Source organism: Vipera ursinii (genome assembly GCF_947247035.1).
Source record: "Vipera ursinii genome assembly, contig: scaffold_293, whole genome shotgun sequence".
Taxonomy (NCBI): domain Eukaryota; kingdom Metazoa; phylum Chordata; class Lepidosauria; order Squamata; family Viperidae; genus Vipera; species Vipera ursinii.
Genome location: NW_028148409.1, coordinates 5,910 through 30,821, shown reverse-complemented (window position 1 = coordinate 30,821; position 24,912 = coordinate 5,910). Strand labels below are relative to the sequence as shown.

Here is a 24,912-nt window from a genome sequence, read left to right as displayed (position 1 = left end):
GAGAGAATGAGAGAGAGAGAGAGAGAGAGAGAGAGAAGAGAGAGAAGAGAGGAGTGAGAAAGGGAGAGAGAGAAGAGAGAGAGAGAGAGAGAGAATGAGAGAGAGAGAGAGAGAGAGAGAGAGAGAATGAGAGAGAATGAGAGAGAGAGAGAGAGAGAGAGAATGAGAGAGAGGGGAGAGAGAGAGAGAGAGAGAATGAGAGAGAGGGGAGAGAGAGAGAGAGAGAGAGAGAGAATGAGAGAGAGGGGAGAGAGAGAGAGAGAGAGAATGAGAGAGAGGGGAGAGAGAGAGAGAGAGAGAGAGAGAGAGAGAGGGGAGAGAGAGAGAGGAGAGAGAGAGAGAGAGAGAGAGAGAGAGAGAGAGAGAGAATGAGAGAGAGGGGAGAGAGAGAGAGAGAGAGAATGAGAGAGAGGGGAGAGAGAGAGAGAGAGAGAGAGAGGGGAGAGAGAGAGAGAGAGAGAGAGAGAGAGAGAGAGAGAGAGAGAGAGAGAGAGAGAGAGAGAGAGAGAGAGAGAGAGAGAGAAGGAAGAACGGAGCTCCTTTCCTTGCTACAAAGAAATGCTCCCCTTCCCCCCCCCAAAAAAAAATCAAAGTCTCTTCCCCCCCCCCTGCACGATGTGTTTCACTTTTGGCAGGCTTCACAATTATTTTCTTGGAACTGGGAAAGTCAGATTAGTTCATACTCATGGCACACGAAAGGCAGCTTATTATGGAGCGGGGGGAATAAAGCTCAGTGCTCACCAACAGACAGCCATTGAAAAGCTTCAGCCTGGCTTGGCCAGCACGCTGGCTCACTTCAATCTACTACAGAGGGAGGAAGGGGGAAAACTGGGTTCCCTGGACGCAAGATTAGGCGAAACCTGGAGGTTTACAGTCTTCAAAGGAAAAACAAGAAAGTTCAGTTGCCTCTTGGAAAAAAAAAAAAGAAAAAAAAAGCAAGCACCTTTGGGACAACCCTGACCTGGATGGCCGAGAATCTCCATAGACATTCAGCTAGGCCAGGGGGTAGGCAACCTCGGCTCTTTTATGACTCATGGACTTCAACTCCCAGAATTCCCGAGTCGGCATTGCATAGCTTAGCTGACTCAGGAATTCTGGGAGTTGAAGTCCATGAGTCATAAAAGAGCCGAGGTTGCCTACCCCTGAGCTAGGCCCTTTGGGAATGAACCCCCTTCGAATGGTGAGGGACTATGAATGGATTTCCAGGAAACATGGCAGACCGCAGGAACTGTTGGCGCTTCGGTTTGAGAGGCAGACAACCCAGAGTCATCCCCAACAGCCTGCGCCCGTCTCCAACAAGGAAGGGACCCAAGATAGTAAACATCCTGCAGCCAAGAAGGCTCCACACCCATTTGCACCACTCAGGTGACCCTGAGGACACAGATAGGTAAACCTCCAAGTGGGCTCAACGATTCTCGAAAAGAAGGCAAATGACCAGCGGTCTGCAAGGAGTAGAAATCCTTCCCTTCCCCCACCATCCAGTCAGAGCTGAAGAAGCTTCTTGGATGAGAAGCGAAATGTCTTCAAAGGAAAACAACAAAGTCTGAAAAAGCACTTTTATGGACTTGATTGGTTATAAAGGACATTTTTTTGGGGGGGGAAGAAGTTGAACTTAGGGATTTGGGCATGAAATTCACAGTCCTGGTTGTGCAAAACTGCAATACACCTGATCTGTAATAAAACGATAAGCTTTCTGAACAAATGGAGCCAAGGATCGCTTCCGTTTAGAGCAGGGGTCTTCAAACTTGGCTCTTTTATGACTCGTGGACTTCAACTCCCAGAATTCCTCAGCCAGCGATGCTGGCTGAGGAATTCTGGGAGTTGAAGTCCACGAGTCATAAAAGGGCCAAGTTTGAAGACCCCTGGTTTAGAGGAATAAGTTGTGGCCAGTTTGACAACTTTGGATGAGCCCCTTAGCTGGAAGAACGTCAAGAAGTTGCAAACCACATCAAGCTGGCTTCCATATTCTTGCTTTAAAAACAACAACAACAACAACATGGACATCTCCATCCAATCGCCAGGAATCGCCCTCCAGTCGAGGGAGGCCTTATCGTTTCGCACGCTTGCCAGCTGGTCTGCACGCTTTGCTTTTTCCAGCATTCTATCTTAAAATTGGACACAGCCCTGAAACCCCCAACAAAAATACGATTACGAGCCAGCTGAATTATATTGGCTCCTTTGCTTTCTTTTTTTTCCTTTCTTTCTTTTTCTTTTTTTTTTTGCATTTAAAAATAAAATTAATGCATGCCACGGCACTGCTCAGTTTGGCAAAAAGGACACAGCCTCCATTCAAAGCTCTTGAATAAGGCCGTATAACTCGGTCGTATTTCAAACAGTATGCATGTATCCTTTGAAGCGCTCCTTGTGTTGGCTTTCAGGAAGGAAAAAAAAAGTGGAGAAACCTGTGGTTTGGGGCTGTGGGTTTTTTTTAGCCCCAAATCCACCCGGAGTGGCTGATCATGCGCACGGCGCGATCCAGATTAGCAATCTAAAGAGCTGCATCCAGATCTGATTAAAGGCATATTTTACGGGGAACTTCAGGGTTATCAGATTACAAGGCAAAAAGGTAGCATTGAGCCAGGGGATGCAAACGTACCCCTTGCAAAAACAACAACAACAACAACTCATTTTTTGCAACCTGTAGAGATTGGGAGGGTTTAAGTGTAAACTTAAAGTGTACATCAGGGGTCCCCAAATTCTCTGGCTCATCAACCTCTTTGTGAAGTTTTAGACTGTTCATGGGCCCCCAACTATTTACTATACAAAAATGATTTAATAAATACTACTTTAACTAATGGTAGTACTACTAATAATGACCGCTGAAGGACACTGTCATTGGTGGTTGAATATCTAACCTTAGGTAATACCGTCTCTCTCCCAGCCTTCAAAAGTAGGGACTGATGACTATTCTATTGGAATGGAATGGAATGGAATGGAATGGAATGGAATGGAATGGAATGGAATGGAATGGAATGGAATGGAATGGAATGGAATGGAATAGGAAGGAAGGAAGGAAGGAAGGAAGGAAGGAAGGAAGGAAGGAAGGAAGGAAGGAAGGAAGGAAGGAATAGAACAGAACAGAACAGAATTTAGAATAGAAATGAGAATAGAATAGAACAGAATAGAACAGAACAGAACAGAACAGAACAGAACAGAACAGAATAGAATAGAATAGAATAGAATAGAATAGAATAGAATAGAATAGAATATAGAGTAGAGTAGAACAGAATAGAATAGAATAGTAGAGTAGAGTAGAGTAAAGTAGAGTTGAATAGAATAGAATAGAATAGAATAGAAATAGAATAGAAATAGAAATAGAATACAATATTGAGAATAGAATAGAACAGAACAGAACAGAATAGGAATATATTGGCCAAGTGTGATTGGAGACACAAGGAATTTGTCTGACACAGCATAGCATCTCCACCAACAGACAATGTGAGTCCAACAGGGCAGAAGAAACATCAACCAACTTTTCATACTTACTCGGATGCCCGGGGTTCCAGGAACGCCAGGGGGCCCTTCTTTTCCTTGGTCCCCACCTTGCCCTTTGTCCCCGCGTTCCCCTTCTGGGCCTGGTTGTCCTTTGTCTCCCTGAAAGAGACAAATGGGCAACACGCTTTTCCCTTTGTTCAGCCACTGCACAACCTCAGAGCTTCTCTCTGCCTCTGAACTCGCCACTTTCTCCTTTGCTTGGGCGTAGAAAGAAAAGAAGGGTTGGCTGAAGCAGAGAAGTCTTACATCTCTAGCAAAAAAATCAATCCATCAAAAAAAAAATCAAGGAAGATTTGACCGCTGGGTCTACGGACTCAGCCAAACGGAACATTGGGGAAAAAAAAGCCTCCCTGCACGTTTGTTTTTTTTTAAAAAAGGTACACCTAGTTAGAACTTTGCTCTCCTTGAGATGCACATTTTTTTTCTACCTGGAGGGACCTCCACAGATGAAATCCATCTAAAGTGAAGGAAAGGGGGAAAGCAAAAATAGAGAGTTCTCTTTCAAAAAAAAGGGGGATTCTTCTTGGTCTAGTCTTGAGTGATCCTACAGCAGAATACCTGCCTGGAGTGACATTAGAGGAGGGTTTCTCTCCCCCCCCCAGATTTATCCTAGAGAAGATGACCTCGGGGAAGTGAGAGTCAGAGAAACAAGATCAGGCTTCCAAACAAATCAGAAGAAGACAGGCGAGATACCTTGAGTCCATCTGGTCCTGCTGTGCCACTGTCTCCTTCAAGGCCAGGTTCTCCCTTATAAGGAACATGGAAAGATCTTTAGAACTTCTGTGTTGGTCACAGACTTCCAAATTAATGTCCTTCGAATGAGCTTTATTTGTTTCGGAGTCTAATGATGGCGTTAGAAGGCGCCATCGTTTACAGCAAGACTTGATCTCACACTTTGGCGTTCTCACCGGTCGAGAACTTCAACATTCAACACGAGCAAATCCCAACCTTTCATTTGGAACCGACTGATGCTCAAAATTAACCTTGCTTCAGTGTCAATTAGAAAAAAATGAAAAAGTCTTGACCTGCCCACAGGACGAAATCAAATTTTGGCAGAAGCAAGGAGCTTATTTCAGAACGGGTTGAACTGTGGGGTCCTTGGTGCTCTCTGAGCTCGCTGGCTTCCTTGCAGACGTTTCATTACCCAACTAGGCAACATCACCATCATCCCTGGGAGCAAACCCCACACTCAACAATAAGGATGACGTTACCTAGTTGGGTAATGAAATGTCTGCAAGCAAACCACCGAGCTGAGAGAGCACCAAGGACTCCATAGTTCTTTTGGAGCCATCATAAAATCCATACATCTTATTGGGAGAATAAATGTCAACATGTCCATGCAGCAAGAGGGAGAGGACCGTGGATAGTTTGTACTTACCCGTTGGCCAACCAACCCTTGCTCTCCAGGAATCCCCAGTGGACCAAGGTCACCCTAGGAACAGCAAGAAGAGAAGAGATTTTTGAAGCCAGCTTTAGAGACATATTAAGAAGAGGGAGGGACATGCGTGAAGAACAATGTACAAGGAAGGATATCAGAAAGTCAGATTTGGGGCATAAGAGGTGGGGCTTAGAATACGAGGGGTAGAATCTATAAGATAATGTTCCAGCCTATAATACAAGGGGCGCAATTGATAGTCTAAAAAGGCAAACGAAAAAGTCAACATCCCGTGAGGTACTAATGCCACTCTATAAAGCCTTAGTAAGACCACACCTAGAATACCGCAACCAGTTTTGGTCACCACACTATAAAAAAGACCTTGAGACTCTAGGAAAAAGTGCAGAGAAGAGCAAGAAAGATGATGAGGGGACTGGAGGCTAAAACCTATGAAGAACAGTCAGAGGAACTGGGCATGGCTAGTCTAGTGAAGAGAAGGACCAGGGGAGACATGACAGCAGTCTTCCAAAATATGAGGGGCTGTCACAGAGAGAAGGGGGGGGGGTCAACCTGTTCTCCAAAGCACCTGAAGGCCAGACAAGGAACAATGGATGGAAACTGATCAAGGAGAGATTCAACCTGGAAATAAGGAGAAATTTTCTGACAGTGAACACAATCAACCAATGGAACAGGAGTTGCCTTCAGAAGTTGTGGATGCTCCATCACTGGAAGCTTTCAAGAAGAGACTGGATAGCCAACTGTCAGAAGTGGTGTAGGGTCTCCTGCTTGGGCAGGAGGTTGGATTAGATGACCTCCCAGCAATATTCTATTCTATTCTATTCTATTCTATTCTATTCTATTCTATTCTATTCTATTCTATTCTATTCTATTCTATTCTATTCTATTCTATTCTACTCTACTCTACTCTACTCTACTCTACATTCAATTCTATTCTATTCTACTCTATTCTATTCTAGTCTAGTCTATCCCATTTTATATTCTATTCTAGTCTATCCCATTTTATATTCTATTCTATTCTATTCTATTCTATTCTATTCTATTCTATTCTATTCTATTCTATTCTATTCTATTCTATTCTATTCTACTCTACTCTACTCTACTCTACTCTAGTCTACTCTAAGCAGCAAAAACTAACTTACATCCCAAGTCAAACCAAACCACTCTTGTTTCTGGATCTTCACTCTGAAAATTCCTCACACGAAGGAAGAAGCTAAACCCCACAAACTTAACAAGCAAAGATACAAACGAGAACTTGAAAACTGACTTGGAGGCTGCAATAGGACCAAAAAAAAAAAACGTCGCAAGTTCAACCCGGGAATGAAGAAAGCTCCTTCAAAGGAAATTAACTGAGCATACGGCAACTCTGGGAAGATAGAAGGAAGCGTCTGACAAAAAGAAAAGAGAAGTTGTGAACTTGGTGGAAGATGTAAATTTGGGTTATTTGCTTCCATGCTGTCTTTTAAGAGGTTTCCCCTGCCCCGCCCCCCTCCAAAATGCATTTCCTTGGAGGAGCAGCTGTACCTCCAGTCCTAACCGTGGGCACACACGATTTTTAGACGAAAGGCTGAAGACTTCTCCTGGGGATGGGGGGGGGAAAAAACACGCTTCCTGTTTGAAACATGAGCTCACACTCCAGGAGTCCGTCTGTTGGAGGAGCTGGAAAGCCAGGCAAATAAAGGGGTTTTGTTTTTTTGTTTTTTTTACTCCTGAGAGGGTAAAAAGGAGGGGGTGGCTAAACATTATGCAGGACCAATAGAGCTGAAAAAAGGAGACAGAGAGAGAGAGACCCTCTGAAGGTCCAGCCATGACTTGGGAGGCTTTCCAAAGCAAACAGACCAGTCGGAGGAGAAAAACACACGAAGCTGGAAGGAAGCAGAATTTAATTGCTTGGAATGGAATGGAATGGGATATAGAATGGAGTGGAATATGGAGTGGAAAATAGAATAGAATAGAATAGAATAGAATAGAATAGAATAGAATAGAATAGAATAGAATAGAATAGAATAGAATAGAATAGAATAGAATAGAATAGAATAGAGTAGAGTAGAGTAGAGTAGAGTAGAGTAGAGTAGAATAGAATAGAATGTAGAGTAGAGTAGAGTAGAGTAGAGTAGAGTAGAATAGAATAGAACAGAACAGAATAGAATAGAATAGAATAGAATAGAATGTAGAGTAGAGTAGAGTAGAGTAGAATAGAATGTAGAGTAGAGTAGAGTAGAGTAGAACAGAACAGAATAGAATGTAGAGTAGAGTAGAGTAGAATAGAGTAGAGTAGAGTAGAATAGAATGTAGAGTAGAGTAGAGTAGAGTAGAATAGAATAGAATAGAATAGAATAGAATAGAATAGAATAGAATAGAATAGAATAGAATAGAATAGAATAGAATAGAATAGAATAGAATAGAATAGAATAGAATAGAATAGAATGTAGAGTGGAGTGGAGTGGAGTGGAGTGGAGTGGAGTGGAGTGGAGTGGAAGAGAGGAGAGGAGAGGAGAGGAGAGGAGAGGAGAGGAGAGGAGAGGAGAGGAGAGAAGAGAAGAGAAGAGAAGAGAAGAGAAGAGAAGAGAAGAGAATATGGAATAGAATATGGAAGGGAAGGGAATCTCATAATTGAACTGCAAAGTGTGATCTTTCTATCCTCCATGCCTCTCTCCCTTTCCATTCATCCGTCATCCATCCTCCTTTCCTCCCTCCCTTCAGAAATCGTAGGTGCTCCATCACTGGAGATTTTTAAGACTAGACAATCACCTGTCTGAGATGGTGTAGGGCAGGGGTAGGCAACCTTGGCTCTTTTATGACTCATGGACTTCAACTCCCAGAATTCCTGAGCCAGCCACACTGAGGGGAAAGGGAGAGGTTTCCAAGCTGAGCCAAGCTGGCTCAGGAATTCTGGGAGTTGAAGTCCATGAGTCATAAAAGAGCCGAGGTTGCCTACCCCTGACCTAAGAAGAAGGGAAGATCTTCTCTCTCCCTTACCTTCACGCCAGGTTCTCCTGGAAGTCCTCGCTGTCCTGCTACACCAGGAGGTCCCTGAAAGAGGAGGAAGGGGAAAAAATAAATAGAAAGGAAGACCCAACAGAGAACACACTGCAGAGCATCAATGAGGCTGCTTCTTTTTTTTACCCAGAATTCCCAGAAAAAGAGCTGAAGAGTAAACCTTTCAAATTTCCAAAATAACAAAACGTTCAGGTTTTTCATGAGGGTCTTCTGCTCTCGACATCAACCATCTTCTGTCTGCCTTGACCTTCTAATACAGGATGCATCTCCCACTTTGGATTTTTTTTTTTGAGGATTCCCAAAAGCTGGGTGGATTCCAGGAAATTCAAACAGCCTTGTCCAAAAACAAAGGAGGTGGAAACCATATCCTACCTTATGTCCAATTTCTCCCAAAAGGCCCGGTGGTCCTGGTGGGCCTTGAGGTCCCTGAAAAGACAGGTCCATAGAATTAAGGATGTGCAAAGCCATCTCCTGAACCAGATCAGGATCTTAAGCGTACATGATTTGATGAGCTGGTTGAGTGACGGACAGAAATTGCCAGGAGGTGCCACCTAGACCGAATCGTTTCTGACTGTCCCTCCAAAGTTTTCAATCAAATTGCAATTTCTGTTCATGGCAAGGACCATCATTCCTTCGTTTGCTTTTCACCAAATGAAATCAAATACAGGTGCTGGGTCCAGCTCTGGCGTCTTCGGAGAAGACCTCATTTTGGCCAAAGTGTTAAGGGAATGGACCAGGCACAGAGTCAAAATCACGCGAAGTAATTATTAGCGCTTTATAAAACCCTAGTGAGGCCACACCTGGAATACTGCAGCCAATTTTGGTCACCATATCAACAAAAAAAGATGTTGAGAGTTTGGGGAAAAAAATTCAGAGAAGAGCAACTAAGATGATCCAAGGCCTGGAGACTTAAAACATACAAAGAACGGCTGCAGGACTTGGGCTTGGCTAGTCTAAATAAAAGAAGAAATGGTGTGTGTTGTGTGTTTGTGTGTGTGTGTGTGTTAGTAGTATTCCAGTATTTGAGGGGCTGCCATAAGGCAGAGGGGGTCAAGTTATTCACCAAAGCACCAGAGGGCAAGACGAGAAACAACAGTTGGAAACTGGTCAAGTAGAGAAGCAACCTGGAATTGAGGAGAAACTTCCTGACAGTGAGGACAATTAACCAGGGGAACAGCTTGTCACCAGAAATCGTGGACACTCCATCACTGGAGATTTTTAAGAAGAGACTAGACATTCACCTGTCTGAGGTGGTATAGGTTCTCCTGCTTGAGCAGGGGGCTGGACTAGAAGACCTCCAAGGTCCCTTCCAGCTCTATTCTATTCTATTCTATTCTATTCTGCATTCTCTCCTCCTCTTCTCTTCTCTTCCATATTTTCTATTCTATTCTTATTACCTTTAATTCTATTCTATTCTATTCTTCTATTATTTTCTTTAATTCTATTCTATTCCTATTCCTATTCCTATCCTATCCTATCCTATTCCTATTCTATTCTATTCCATTCCATTCCATTCCATTCCATATTCTATTCTATTCTATTCTATTCTATTCTATTCTATTCTATTCTATTCTATTCTATTCCATTCTAATATTCCTATCCTATCCTATCCTATCCTATCCTATCCTATCCTGCATTCTCTTCTCTTCCATATTTTCTCTTCTCTTCTCTTCTCTTCTCTTCTCTTCTGCTTCTATTCTGCATTCTCTTCTCTTCCATATTTTATATTCTATCCTTATTCTATTCTATTCTATTCTATTCTAATCTACTCTATTCTATTCTGCATTCACTTCTCGTCCATATTTTCTATTCCATTCCATTCCATTCTAATATCCCTATTCTATTCTATTCTATTCTATTCTATTCTATTCCATTCCATTCCATTCCATTCCTATTCCATTCCATTCCATTCCTATTCCTTATTCTATTCTATTCTATTCTATTCTATTCTATTCTATTCTATTCTATTCTATTCTATTCTATTCTATTCTATTCTATTCTATTCTATTCTATTCCATTCCATCCCATTCCATTCTATTCTATTCCATTCCATTCCTATTCCATTCCATTCCTATTCCTATTCCTATTCCTATTCCTATTCCTATTCCTAATTCTATTCTATTCTATTCTCTTCTATTCCATTCTATTCCATTCTATTCCATTCTATTCTATTCTATTCTATTCTATTCTATTCTATTCTATTCTATTCTATTCTATTCTATTCTATTCTATTCTATTCCATTCCAGAAGTCTCCTTTGAGGAAGACTTCTCGTGTTCCTCCCCATGCCTCTCTCCAAGCTGCTCAGACAGGAATAATGAAAAGTGGGGTTGAAGAGTGGACAGGTGTGGAGACCAAAGTAGAGCTTCATTTGGGGTACTTGCCAAATCTCCAGGAGGCCCTTTCTCTCCTTGTGGTCCAGAAGATCCTTGGATGCCCTACAATGAAACAAGTCAATGAATAGCCCAAGCTCTAAACGAGAGGCAACTTCTCTCATAAATTTAATTGCCCTTCCGTTTTTCCTCTTCTCCAAATTAAGTAATTCAGCTTTATAACTGAGCAGGAGAGCGGTTAAAAAAACAATGACTTTTTTTCAAGCCACCGCTAGAATTACCCATCATGCATGTAAGTTCATTATATCAGGGAAATTTGCTTTTGAAACCCTTGTGCATAAGGCAAAATGGATGGGAGGAAAGTGTACCAAGCTTAGTGAGAACGTTTTTAAAAAATAAAATAAATTAAAATTAAAATTAAAATTAAAATTAAAATAATTAAAAAAATTAAAATTAAAATTAAAATTAAAATTAAAATTAAAATTAAAATTAAAATTAAAATTAAAATTAAAATTAAAATTAAAATTAAAATTAAAATTAAAATTAAAATTGAAATTGAAATTGAAATTGAAATTAAATAAATAAAATAAAATAATCCAAACTAATACAGAAGTGGGATGAATGATGCTTTTCAATGATGGTGAAAAATCAGGAATCAAGGGAAGAGGAAAAAAAGAAGGAAGAAAAATTAGACAAATTAAAGGAAGAGGGGGGAAACACCCTCCTTTATTCAACTTTACTAGCCTGGATCCACCTCCATAAAATGGTGGAAATAATCTCATATGGCTTCTCGCCACTAGTGTCTCTGATAAAATATGAATTCTTTTCGTTAGGAAGCAAGATGCATGGACTTACAGGAAAGCCATGAGTTCCAGTCTCTCCCATTTCTCCAATCTTTCCCTACAAACACAAAGACTTGATTGAGTTCTGCAAACGTATCATAAACATCTCAAAGAGTTTTAGATTCCTTCAAAAAAATACTGAATGTACCTCTTGGCCGTCCAGTCCTGGTTGACCTGGATTACCTGGGACGCCCTGTTAATATATATGCAAGAAAGATTCATTTTTCTTCATTTTTCCCATTTGCCCATTTACGAGTTACAAGCCCTATGTTTCTTTCTCCCAAGAACATAGGGGAAAAATCCGCTCTACAATCAAAGGCGAGGGTGGAGGGGGGAAAGGGACACGTTGGTGGGATTCTCCAAGTTGACCAAAGTCTAAAGGACAAATTTAGTATCCTGCAAAAAATCCTGTGTGCAAAAAAACAAACAAACCCTAGAACAATATGGAGATGGGTTCTGGCCAGTTTTATCTCTAATGGACCATGTAGAGAAATGGGAAGCTTGTGTTGAGAATATGGGCCGGACCTTGCTCAGTCTGTGCGGAAGGAAATACTCAATCTCAGTCTATGTATTTGGCAAGGGAAAAAAAAAGGTTTCCCAACACTCTTTCTTCTGGGGAAGAATCAAGAATGTCATTCCTGTCCTGTAGGGCTTTGTAGGACATTGATTCCGAGATGCATCACTGGAGGTGAACGCTCCTTCACTGGAGGCTTTCGGAAATAGACTAGACAACCATTTGGCCAAGATAGCATCAGGTCTCCTGGCTTCAGCAAAGGACTAGAAGACCTTTGAAGTCTCTTCCAGCCCTATGATTCTATGTCTTGTCCCAGTTCAAGTTGCCTCCTGAAAAAAGCAGGACAACCATGACCTGGATGACCGAGAACCTCCATAGACGTTGAGCTATGTGCTTTGGGAATGAACCCCCTTCGAATGGTGACGGACCATGAACGGATTTCCAGAAAACATTGCAGACTACAGGAACCGTGTGAGATTCAGACAACACAGACTCATTCCCAGCCTGCATCTGCCTTCAACGGTGAAGGGACCCAGGGCAGAAAACATCCTGCAGCCAAGATGGCTCCACACCCATTTGCACCCCTCAGGGGACCCTGAGGATACAGGTAAATCTCCAGGTGGCCTCAACGACCCTCTAAAAAGAAGGCAAATGACCAGCGGTCTGCAAGGAATAGAAATCCTTCCATTTCCCCACCATCCAGTCAGAGCTGAAGAAGCTTCTGGGATGAGAAGCGAAAGGTCTTCCAAGGAAAAACAAAAAAAGTCCAGTTACCTCCTGAAAAAAGCACCTTTGGGACAACCATGACTTGGATGACCGAGAATCTCCATGAACATCCACGTTCAAGGAAGTTCAATCAAATCTCCAAACTTTCCCAGTCAGATTGATTCCTCCTTGAAACAGATGTCTCTGAATGGATCCAGAGACTCCGATCGGATGACGACCAGGCTGAGCCTGAGGGAGGGGTCAAATGTGTCATCAGTCGTGAGTCTCTTGGGTGCCTACAGGAGATTTCCTTGGATGACTTCAAGCAGAGACCAGACAGTCCTTTTTCTGAAACAGTATGGGGTCTCCTGCTTGAGGAGGGGGCTGGACTAGAAGACCTCCAAGGTCTCTTCCAGCTCTACTCTATTCTAACCAAAGAGAGAATCAGCTGAGAGCTAAGGAGAAATTTCCAGCCAGAATGGTAGGAGTAGCAAAGACACTTGATGTTCACGCAACCTGGGCTTGATCCCTGTGGTCTGGCACAGGACCACGGAAAAGGTCCAGTCTCCGCCTTGCAAGAATGCAGCGGGCCAACGCTGGCAGGTGTCCAAGGATGACCCTGCCTTTTTGATTGGTGGAGGGGATGGCTTACCTTGGGTCCCTGGGTCCCTGCTTCACCTGGTGTTCCATCAGGACCTCGAGCACCCTTGGAGAGATGGGGGGAAAAGCACACGCAGGTCAGAAATATAAACGCACCCTTTACATGCCGGAAAGGGAAAAAAAAGAGCAAAGAAGGTCTAAGAAAAGGTACTTTCTGAGGCTAAAGATCTAATCCAGGTTGTTAATTAGCTACGTTAGTGTATATCTTGGTTTGGCTTGTAGTGCAGTAACTCTTCAATATCAGCCAAAGGAAGATTTTCACCTCTTTCTCCATTTTGAGCAGGTCTAGAATGCTGCCACGTTTTAGACTTATACGGAGCCCACCAGAATCTGAACCCACCTATTTTATATTGACAACCTCTGCTGCTGAATTTGCGGGGGGGGGGGGGGCATTTCAAAGGCTCCTCCCGGGGAAGTTCTATCAGGGAGGTCACTTAAGAGATGGCCCTCATCTGACGGCGTGCGGATGAATCCATCAGGAACCACCCAGAGGAGAAAAGGGATGCCTTGCGGCTGGACAACAACTCTTTCCAGCAGAAACAAGTCACGCCAAATGGTTCCTTCACCACCCCTGTCTTCTCCGCGGTTCCAAATGCACAAAAGTAACAAGCACAGCGTCTCCAGCTTCCACGAGGAGAAGGGTCTTCGGCTTATCTGATTCCTGTCAGCTTTGACAGGTTTGCCTCATCCTGCCAGCAGCAGAGGAACCCAGGTTTCTAGCCAGCCGGGGAAACCCGATCCTGCAAGAACTGGGTGACATTTTCCAAGCACATGGATTTCATCCGCACCGCCGTGTAAGCAAAGACCCACCCCCATGTTGAAGGGTGCACAACATTTCGCATGTGGTGAGGATGAAGGGTTGTGTGGGGGTGGGGGAATTAAAATCATTGCAAGAAAGAAAGAAAGAAAGAAAGAAAGAAAGAAAGAAAGAAAGAAAGAAAGAAAGAAAGAAAGAAAGAAAGAAAGAAAGAAAGAAAGAAAGAAAGAAAGAAAGAAAGAAAGAAAGAAAGAAAGAAAGAAAGAAAGAAAGAAAAGGAAAAATCAGGGGCTCGTTACAAATGACAACTTGCAAAGGACCAAACGAACCAACAGCCCTCCCTGGCACAAACGTTCAAGAAATAGGATGCAGTTCCATCTTTGTTACGGCAGGAAGAATGATTTACAACGTCTGTTTTGAGTTTGGGGTTTGGGTGTTTTCTAACACACACACACACACACACACACACACACACACACACACAACCCCCCAGTAGTTTGACATGGAGTTCTTTTCCATCCCAACACTGTAATTGCTAAATTTGAGACCCTCATAAATCACACTGGGGCTTCTGAATCAGAACCAGGATCTGAGTCATCCCCTTGTGCTCCGAAATAGCACAATGTGAGATCAGTTGTGACAACGGCAGCAGAGAAGGGAAACACACACACAGAGAGAGAGAGAGAGAGAGAGAGAGAGAGGAGAGACAGAGGGAGAGAGAAAGAGAGAAAGAAAGATGGGAGAGACAGAGGGAGAGAGAGATGAGAGATAGAGGGGGGGAGAAAGAGAGAGAGAGAGAGAGGGAGAGAGAGAGAAAGAAAGAGATGGGAGAGACAGAGACAGAGAGAGAGACAGAGAGACAGAGAGAGACAGAGAGGAGAGACAGAGGGAGAGAGAGAGAGAGAGAGAGAAAGAAAGAGATGGGAGAGACAGAGGGAGAGAGAGATGAGAGAGAGGGGGGGAGAAAGAGAGAGACAGAGAGAGACAGAGAGGAGAGACAGAGGGAGAGAGAAAGAGAGAGAGAGAAAGAAAGAGATGGGAGAGACAGAGGGAGAGAGAGATGAGAGAGAGGGGGGGAGAAAGAGAGAGACAGAGAGAGACAGAGAGGAGAGACAGAGGGAGAGAGAAAGAGAAAAAGAGAGAAAAGGAGAGAGGGAGAGAGAGAGAGATGAGAGAGAGAGAGAAAGAAAGAGAGAGGGAGAAAGAGGGAGGGAGAGACAGACAGGAGAGGGAGAGAAAGAGAGAGGGAGGGAAGGAGAGAAAGAGAAAGAAAGAGATGGGAGAGAGAGAGAGGAGAGAGAGAGAGGAAGAAAGAGAGAAAAGGAGAGAGGGAGAGGGAGAGAGGGAGAGAGAGATGAGAGAGAGAGGAAGAAAGAGAGAGGGAGAAAGAGGGAGGGAGAGACAGACAGGAGAGGGAGAGAAAGAGAGAGGGAGGGAAGGAGAGAAAGAGAAAGAGAGATGGGAGAGAGAGAGAGAGAGAGAGAGAGAGAGAGAAAGCGGGGAAGGCTTTCCATCCTGCCTTGAATTATGTTTTTGGATGGGAGATCAGACACAGAGATCAGACAGAGAGAGCAGGCAGAGAGAGCAGCTGCGGGATCTAAAATTATAGCGGGGGGGGGGGCTTCTTTCCTCAGAAACTTAACAAAACTGAAAAAGAGGAGAGGGAGGGGAGAGCAATGTCAACAAAATTAAGGACTTGTTCTCATGAGATAATTACTAAACGATGGGATTAAAAGAGCTGTTTGGGTGTCCATTGGGGAAAAACAAATTGTGTGCAATTCTTTTCCTCGAGTGACAATCAATCAGAATAGAATCAGAATAGAATAGCAGCTGGAAGGGACCTTGGGGGTCTCTAGTCCAACCCCCTCCTCAAGTAGGAGACCCTATAGCATTTTGGACAAGTGACCGTCCAGTCTCTTTCCTTCTTGAAAGCCTCCAGTGATGGAGCACCCACAACTTCTGGTGGCAAGCTGTTCCACTGGTTAATGGTCCTCGCTGTCAGGAAGTTTCTCCTTAATTCCAGGTTGCTTCTCTCCTTGGTTAGTTTCCATCCATTGTTGAGTGGAATAAGTTGGAATTATTTCAGACTGAAGATTCCAGCTTGCCTCCTGCCCTTTCAGTTATCCACAATGCCCTGAAGGACACAGGGACTTGTGGGAAATGTAGAGGGTGACTTCCAAGGAGGAAATCGTTAAAATTTTTCCTTATTATGCCGAGTTCAGGGATGATCTGTAGGGAACCCCATTTCCTGAAAAGGGCAGGGGTTGGTTAAAAAGTCACGGTTGGTCTGTTGTTCCGCCGACATGGAAAGCCATAAATAAATCCTTCGTGGTCTATGGATAATCCAGCAATTTAAGACACACTCAGGGAGATAATCTCTTCCAATTCTGTCCTTCTATGATTCTGCTCAAGCAGGGGCTGGACTAGAGGACCTCCGAGGTCCCTTCCAACTCTGTGATTCTGTAATTCTGTGTGTGTCTCCTGGTTGAGCCAGGGGTTGGACTAGATGCCCTCATAGGTCCCTTCCAATCTGTCCTTCCTATCGAGTTGTTGTTGTTGTTGTTGTTATAAAGCTTTTATTCATAAAACATCAAACTCAGTCAACCGAACACTCAAACTGACTGGCACCAATGGTTGACACGGGTTGCTGCCAGCATCCCAGGTATCAACCAGGTACCTCCTTAAAATGTAAGATGTTCCGAGTAGCGCAGTTTTTTTGTAGCATTGCTGGAGTTATTGCAGGAAGCTGCAATTTCTTGATGTATTTTGAATCATCATCATCATCAACACCATCATCATCATCATCACACAGTCAGCGAGACGTTCAGACTGGATTTGACATTTCTGTCTACCTATCCAGTCCTTACCAAGGACCTGGGATTAGGCAAATGTGGATGTTTGAAATGATGGTATTACAGATCTCGTCGCAGGATGGAAGCAGTTCCCAGTAAGGCTGCCTTTTGCAATTGACTAATGGCAAATTTGTCAATGCCGATGGTGTTCAAGTGGTGCTCCAGTTTGTTTTGGGATTGCACCCAAGGCGCCTATTACTATGGGTGCCACCTTTGCTTGCCTTTGCCACAGTCGTTCTATTTCTATTTGTCTTTGTATTTTGTTATCTTTGTTGTGATTCAGGGTCAGCCTGTGGGTTCGGCATTTGGGTTGGACGACTCAGAGGAGGAGGAGGGGGGTGTTGAAGACCTTGCTGAGGGGGTTGAAGATCTTGCTGATGTTTGCCCTCAGGCAGGCCCCTCCCACTTGGTCACCATGGAGACCCAGCTGTGTGAGCCTGACAGTGTGGATGAAGATGACCCACAGCTGGCCCTGTTCAAGGACGCCCGATGCAGGAGGCAGTCAATTAGGAGTAAACAGAGGAAGGCAATGGGGCTTCTCGGAAAGAGGGAGAGAGAAGCCACGCCCTGAACTCTTTATAAAGGGAATGTGTGGGGAGGGCTGGTTTGCTGAAAGCAACCGCTCGGATAGTGTTTCAAAGCTCCTGTATCTTGGTTCGTGTCTTGTTTGTTTTTGTAGTAATAAATGTGGCAGACGTTATTCCAGCCTCTTGCCATTTGTAAAGGGGTCGTCCCTGCTTTTGTTGCAGGGCCGGTAGCAGGCTGGTACAGAACAATCTTCTCCAGTTCTTTCTCGCCTATTCTGCTGTCTCCAGGCACTGCCACGTCCACTATCCAGACTTTTTTGTCTTTCTTATCAACAATTGTTAAGTCCGGGGTGTTATGCGACAGGTGCTTGTCTGTTTGAATTCTAAAGTCCCAGAGCAATTGAACGTTTTCATTTTCTACGACTTTCTCTGTTTTATGGTCCCACCAGTTCTTGCCTGCAGGCAAATGATATTCCTTGCAGATCTTCCAGTGCCCCATTGTTGCTACTTTATCATGCCACTGCTTGTAGTCAGTCTGTAGTCGATCTTCTTGCAGCGGCTTACCAGGTGGTCCACTGTTTCTTCAGCTTCCTTGCATAGGTGGCACTTACTGTCTGTTGCTGTCTTCTCCATTTTGACTTGGTATGCATTTGTCCTTAAGGCTTGGTCTTGTGCAGACAGAATTAGTCTCTTGGTCTCTTTCTTCAACTTTCCTGCTCTTAGCCATTGCCAGGTCTTGTTATTATCTGCTTTCCCAGCTATTTTTTTTAATGTGCTTGCAATATTATTATTACCATCATCGTCATTATCATTATTATTTCCATCACTCGTCTCCAAAAACGGCAGAAAATATCTCAGCGAGACGCAAGGGAGTACTGGGTGATGCTTAAGCGGTCTCCTGCAACTGCTCAGGTGACCCAAGTTCCTAAAACGACACACTCCAATCAAAAATGACACACTCCAATCAGAGCCTTGGTGGAGCAGTGGGCTAATGCCTCTTTAAGTAACACCAGCTGCCTGCAATTAGTGCAGGTTCGAGTCCCACCAGGCTCAGGGTTGACTCAGCCTTCCATCCTTCCGAGGTAGGTAAAATGAGGACCCAGATTGTTGGGGGCAATTAAGCTGACTTTGTAATAATGCCGCTTGGGGGGGTGTGTGTGAAAGCCCTAATACGCAGGCATATACATAGAATGAAGGCTACTGCTAAGCTTGTAAGCCGCCCTGAGTCTTCGGAGAAGGGCGGGATATAAATGGAATTAAAATAAAAAATAAAAAAATAAAAAATAAAAAATGAATGTGGAATGAAAGCCAAAGGAAGAGCTATCCACAGGCCAGGAAAAACGAGCCGTTCAGAGGCTCTCCGTGTGAAAAATCCCTGGATATTCCAAAAACTAAAAGGAAGACACCCGTTTCTGACAAGGAGTTGGGATGGAGGAAGACTTGCAATTCTTTCCTTCAAAATTATTTTTCCTGTTTTTGCTGTGTTGTTCAGCCACTCAGTCCAGTGGTGGGATTCAGCCCGGTGTGCACCACTTCAACAGAACCGGTAGCTAATTTTTTGTTGCCCGGGCCCAGAACGCACTTCTGAAAGCGACATCCATGCAGAGAACCGGTTATTCACATACCGTATTTGAATCCCACCACAGACTAAGTCATGTCTGACTCTTCACGAAAGCACGCCAGGCCCTCCTCTCATCCGCCGTCTCCCGGAGTTTGCTCAACCTCACATTCATTGCCTCGATCACCCCGTCTAACCATCTCCTCCTCTGCCGTCCCCTTCTCCTTTTGAATTCCATCTTTCCCAACATCAGAGTCTTTTTCCAAGGAGTCCTTTGTTCTCATTTGGTGGCCAACGCATTTGAGCTTGGCTCTGCCCTTCCAAAGGGCTGTCAGGGTTGGTTACCGTGAGGATCGATCGACTGGATCTCCTTGCAGTCCGAGGCCCTCTTCTCGAGAGTCTTCTCCAACACCACGAGGCGAAAGCCTCAATTCTTCGGCGCTCAGCTTTCCTCGTGGCCCAATTCCTTCAAAACAATCGACGTTAATTGAAGCCTCCGTAAAGTCTGGGGCACAATGGCGTTTGGCTGTCAGTGGACGGTCTGGCCTCCGTTCAGAATTGTGAAGGTCTTCCAAAAGTGTTGGGTCTTGCAACCGAGTCGAGGATCCGAGGCACAGGATGGCAGCGCTTGTTTCGAATCCGGCCCCACAGGAGACACACACACACACACACCGCTGGGTTTGATTTCCACCTTAGGAAAACCAACTTTCCAAAACGTTTGGGGTGAGGTCAGCTGGGCGCCAAATCTCCTGAAAGGGAAGCCAAGCACAGGAGCTGTATGCAGTAGGGAACGTCTGGCAGAGACGTTGCCGGGGGGGAAAAAACCGCAGTTGCAGTGAAGTTGCTGCTGGAAATACAGACTTGGCACTGGGGGAAAAAGAAAAATTATGGAAAAGGAAGGGGAAAGAGAGAGAGAGAGAGCAAACAGGAGCCAAAGAATAGCTTCCTTCTGGCTCCATTACCTCTTTGTGGTGCAAAATACTGGAGATTTAAGCATCACTGACAGAGATTATTTTGGCTCCGGAAGATTTGCAGAATATTTTTTTTCCATGAATCCCTTCTGGTGAGAGATCTGGGTTCCTCTGTCAACTCATCCCTCCAAAATAGCTCTTCCTACTACAGGGAGTAGGAGTGGAAAGCCCCCAACTACTCAGTGCTCTGTTAGTAAGAAAAAAAAAACCTGGGCGTCTCCCTTTCCTTAAAAAATAATAATAATAACTAAGAAACAAGACAACTGGCTGTGCAGAAGACCCGTCGGTCAATCAATTACAGTACTTGTCCAGCTTCTGATCGGCTACTGCAGAATCCCAGCCAATCAACCTTTTTTTTTCAACTGGGTGGGCAGAAAGCAAGTTTTGAGCCCAACCAATGGTTATTTCCCTCCTAGTCCTAAAAAATAACCAAGAAATAAGACAGTTGGCTGTGCAAAAGACCCATCCATCAATCAATTATTTGTCCAGCTTCTCGTTGGCTTACTGCAGAATTCCATCCAATCCATATTTCTTTTCGACTAGCCTGGCGGAAAGCATCTTTTAAGCCCAACCAGTGGGTGTTTAGCCCAACCAACGTTTCTCCTTGAACACCTCTAGACCGGTGTTTAATGGAAGGCGGACTTCCCCACTAGTAGGGTGAGGTTCTAGCAAGTGGATTTCAAGGTCTGGAAGGCCGAAGCGAAACATGAAAAGATTTGCACAGCAGCAGTTCCCGCAGCTGGAAAATCATGATTTTTATCCCTTTAATGGATTTCATTGTGGGTTATTTGAAGCTGCAGTTGTCACCACCTACTCAGGCTTGACAAGGGAAGGAGAGTTAGAAGGAAGAGTTCAGAGCTAAAGAGATGGGTCAAAGACACCGGGCGGTGTCTCTCGATTTCACTGGTGGTTGTTTAATCAATAATCCTAGAAGTTGGTCACGTGGTCCCTTAAGGATGAAGAGGTTCCTAAACTGGTTTTACAACTCTAGTAGAGAAGGCATCAGAAGAGGAGGTTGATGCTTACTATCTGTTTGTAGGGTAGAATGGTTACTTTTCATGCTTGGTGTGTAGGCTAGCCTAAAGGTAAGCAGTTTCAGAACTGAATATTTAAGAGATTGGCTCTTTTCCTCAGATAGATGGTGAACAGTTCTGTTTCAAGCCTTAAAGGATTGCTTCTGTTCTAAATTCTGTAGAAAATAAAGTAAATGTTGCACTTACCCGCCGACCTTTCGGTCCTCTTATCCCTGGGGAACCACGAAGTCCTGGGGGGCCCTTGAAAAGGTATGAAAACAACATTAGAAGAACACTTGGGATTCACCACCAGGTCTTGTGAGATTCAATTTTTCAGGGGAGGTTCCCATTCAAGAGGTAACCTCTAGTGGGCAAAGTCGAAAGAAAGTAAACAAGCTTTTAGGGAAATATGCTGGGCATTTTCCTTAATCAACTTTTTTTTTTAAAAAAAAAAGAATAGAATAGAATAACAGAGTTGGAAGGGACCTTGGAGGTCTTCTAGTCCAACCCCCTGCTTAGGCAGGAAACCCTATTCCCATTTCAGACAAATGGTTGTCCAGTCTCTTCTTAAAAACTTCCAGTGTTGCAGCATTCACAGCTTCTGGAGGCAACTGATTAATCGTCCTCACTGTCAGGAAATTCCTCCTTAGTTCCAGGTTGCCTCTCTCTTAGATTAGTTTCCATCTGTTGCTTCTTGTCCTGCCCTCAGGTGCTTTGGAGAATAGCTTGACTCCCTCTTCTTTGGGGCCACCCCTGAGATTTTGGAACACGGCTATCCTGTCCCCCCTCGTCCTTCTCTTCATTAAACTAGACAGACCCAATTCCAGCAGCCGTTCTTTGTATGTTTTAGCCTCCAGTCCCCTGATCATCTTTGTTGGTCTTCTCTGCCCTCTTTCTAGAGTCTCGACATCTTTTTTTTTACATCGTGGTAACCAAAACTGGATGCAGGATTCCAGGTGTGGCCTTACGAAGGTGTTATAAAGTAGTATTAATATTTTACCTGATGTGTGGTGTGACTTGCACTATATGATTCCTTGTTGATGGACTACCCCAATTGCTGGGTTTGTGCTGAAGGCTGACTCCGTGAGCAGCGCTGCACCAATAATTCCTAAGCCATGTTCTTCAAGAGTTTGCTCCAAAATTATACTGGGCAGAATTTATTTTCTCTCATTTGAACAAAATTCTTGAGTATCAAAACCAGAGCGAGAAGAAGACTTTGGGCTGTTGCAAGAGGGGGAAGAAAAATCACTTACTGGTGGTCCCAGGGGGCCAGGTTCTCCAACTTCTCCTGATATTCCAGGATGACCCTGGAACATCAAAGCAAAGTCCATGAGAAGGATCTTGTTTCCGATTGCAAGTTCAACCCAAATAACTTCTTCACCCAGATAAACGAGAAACAGATTACCCGCCCTGCCCCGCACCACCACGAATTCTGTAGGTGGAAGCACTCGACTCGAGTTTCCAAAGGGTCCCGAGCTTGCAATGGCATAAAACCCGGGGGAAATTTAAGGTTCACCTTTCAGCTAAAAAGAACCTATAAAAGGTCCTAATCTATTGCATGGCTAATTCATCCCAGTCCAGTTTCTCTAGGGGGGGGGAATGGCAAAGGGGAAGGAGGAATAGCAATCTTTAGGCCTAAATCTGTCTAAAGTGCTAATCTTAGGTAATGTAACCTTCTGAGATGGATTGTGTTTTCTGATTGTGCCCTGGGGTCTTTCCTTGTTTTTCTATGGAGGAGCCCCCAATTTTCTGACCTCCCCCCCTCACAGAAAGCCAGGTGGTAGGAGGTGGTCCTTTGTGGTTGATGACCTTAAAATGGCCCGTAGAGAAACTTCAAAGGTGGCCTAATCAAAGAGAGCCGACTGTTTTCTCAGGGTTGGGAAGCTGCTGTGACTGGGAAGGCAACCGTTACTGAGTAGGCGCTTAATCCTGCTGGGAGGACATGAGCGTGAAGTTATGGTAATTTGACTTTAGGTCAAGCTCCCTGATTGACCACAAAGAAAAAGGGCAAGGGGGAGGGGGGGAGGAGGAAGAAGTCATGAAAAAGGAGAGGGAGATAAGGAAAAGGAGGAGGAGGAGGAGTCATGAAAATGGAGGAGGAGGAGGAGGAGGAGGAGGAGGGGGAGGAGGAGGGGGAGGAGGAGGAGGAGGAGGAGGAGGAGGAGGAGGAGAAGAAGAAGAAGAAGAAGAAGAAGAAGAAGAAGAAGAAGAAGAAGAAGAAGAAGAAGAAGAAAGACACTGTGTAGAATATGTAGCCAACACCATCTAAATCGTAGTGAGAACACAGGATGCCAGTTCTCAAGGAAGAGGAGAATGCAGACTTACTCCTTACCATCGACCCCTTGACGCCTATTGGCCCTGGTGATCCAACTGTGCCTCGGTCTCCCTAGGAAGAAGAGAAGCAGAAGTCAACCCTTCCATTCACAAAATACGGCCCACATCCTTGCAGAGAAGTCACAAGCTTGGGTGACCCGCCGGCCCGCAGCCCTGCTTGCTTGAAGCCAACTTGGCCAACGGCAACTTCTCAAGCTCTCTTATTACAGGGGGGCGAAAAGAAAAAAAACGGTGGAGGTCAATCATGAAACAAGGGCGCAAGTATTAGGGCTGAAATCATGGAGAACGTTGCTTGAGCCTGCAAGGCCTGGCATCCCCTGGGTAACTCTTAAAGCAATCAGATCTTTTCCCTGAGGATCTCGTGGGGGGGGGGGAAGGCCCGATGCAGCTGCTGCAGAATCCCGGGAAAGATTGCAAGCGTGGGATCTTGAAGTTCTGAAGGAAAACTGCCCATCGAAACGTGCAAGGAATCACTTTGGGACTTTCTGTGGATGATAGTCCTCCCACAAAAACAAAAAACCCTTGAGGGCTCTTAGTAGAAGGCCTTCTCAGCTCAATGCTGTTTCTACAAGCATCCCACCATCCTTGGTACCTTCTCCCCAACGCCGCCGGGCTCTCCGATTGGACCGATGAACCCCATCAGACCCTGGGAAGACAGAGAGAAAGGACTGAGATTTATTAAGGCATCGGAGGAAGAGTTTTCCTCGCTGGCTGAATTGGACGCCATCTTCGGCAAACTCTTCCTGCCTCAAAGGCTGGGTTCCCCCCCCCCCCGCAACCCCCAGCACAAACAGCAGCTGTTCTCCGTTTCAAAACCAGCCGTGGGGCCTCTGGATCTCAACGCTTGACAAAGGGCTCCTCCAAGTGCAGGAACAAATTACAGACGGACACACACACAAACACACACACACACACACACCCGTGACCGTGAAGGTCAGGGAGAGCGCTAACATTTAGGATTTTCCTCCACCACCCTTTCCTCTTGTGGCCTCCCAACTTGCAAAATGCAGAGGCGGGGGGGGGGGGGGGGAGAGAGGGAGAGAGGGAGGGAGGGAGGGAGGGAGAAAGAGACAAACACACACAACCGGATGAGTTCTGACACACTCTGAGGCAGGGGAAAAAAACGTGTTTGATTTGAGGCCCGTGAAGACCAGAGAGCCTTGTGTGATGATCGGGTCAAGGAGAAGATCGATGCTGGAGATCCTGCTTCAGTTCAGGTCCCGCCGTTCAGCCCAGCCAGTGCTAAATATCTCAAAAAGTGTTTAGCAGCAGCTTGGAGGCATCGGAGCAAGGACGCCATACAAGCAGGACTGTGGTAGACGCAAGCCAGGATTTCCAATACCCGCTACCCCCAATTTGTAAGAAAAAAATCTACCTACCTACCTGCCTACCTATCTTTTTATAATCCATCCATGCATCCATTTATCCACCCATATCTATCTGTCTGTCTGTCTCTGTCTGTCTATCTATCTATCTGTCTGTCTGTCTGCCTGCCTGCCTACCTATCATCTAATATAAGGTAAAAGTAAACAAATAAAATAAATAAATAAATAAATAAATAAATAAATAAATAAATAAACAAATAAATAAATAAATAAATAAAGGTTCCCCCGCACATGTGTACTAGTTGTTCCCAACTCTAGGGGCCGGTGCTCATCTCTGTTTCAAAGCCGAAGAGCCAGTGCTTGTCTGAGGACTTCTCCGTGGTCATGTGGCCGGCATGACTAGACGCCAAAGGCGCACGGAACGCTGTTACCTTCCCACCGGAGTGGTCCCTATTCTTCTACTTGCATTTTTACGTGCTTTCGAACTGCTAGGTTGGCAGAAGCTGGGACGAGTAACAGGCTCTCACTCTGTTACGCGGCACTCGGGAATCGACCCGCCAAACTGCCGACCTTCTGATTGACAAGCTCAGCGCCCTAACCCACTGAGCCACCGCGTCCCTGTCATCATCTAATA

At 44.7% G+C, this 24,912-nt stretch overlaps 1 protein-coding gene and 1 long non-coding RNA gene across 2 annotated transcripts; both read right to left on the bottom strand.

Moving 5' to 3' along the window:
• Positions 1 to 3,536: 3,536 nt before the first annotated feature.
• Positions 3,537 to 7,922, bottom strand: LOC310650536. Its single transcript, XR_014494397.1, has 4 exons — positions 7,868 to 7,922; positions 4,874 to 4,927; positions 4,189 to 4,242; positions 3,537 to 3,594 (listed from the first exon to the last, which is right to left on the bottom strand). It is a non-coding gene; the product is annotated as an uncharacterized lncRNA (long non-coding RNA).
• A 2,199-nt stretch (positions 7,923 to 10,121) lies between these two features.
• On the bottom strand, positions 10,122 to 23,680 carry LOC310650537 (uncharacterized protein; the record flags this gene model as incomplete). Its single annotated transcript, XM_083380099.1, has 8 exons — positions 10,122 to 10,325; positions 11,076 to 11,120; positions 11,211 to 11,255; positions 12,934 to 12,987; positions 20,827 to 20,880; positions 21,873 to 21,926; positions 22,952 to 23,005; positions 23,546 to 23,680. 8 exons carry the CDS (start codon positions 23,678 to 23,680, stop codon positions 10,122 to 10,124), a joined length of 645 nt encoding a protein of 214 aa, XP_083236225.1.
• Positions 23,681 to 24,912: the final 1,232 nt, after the last annotated feature.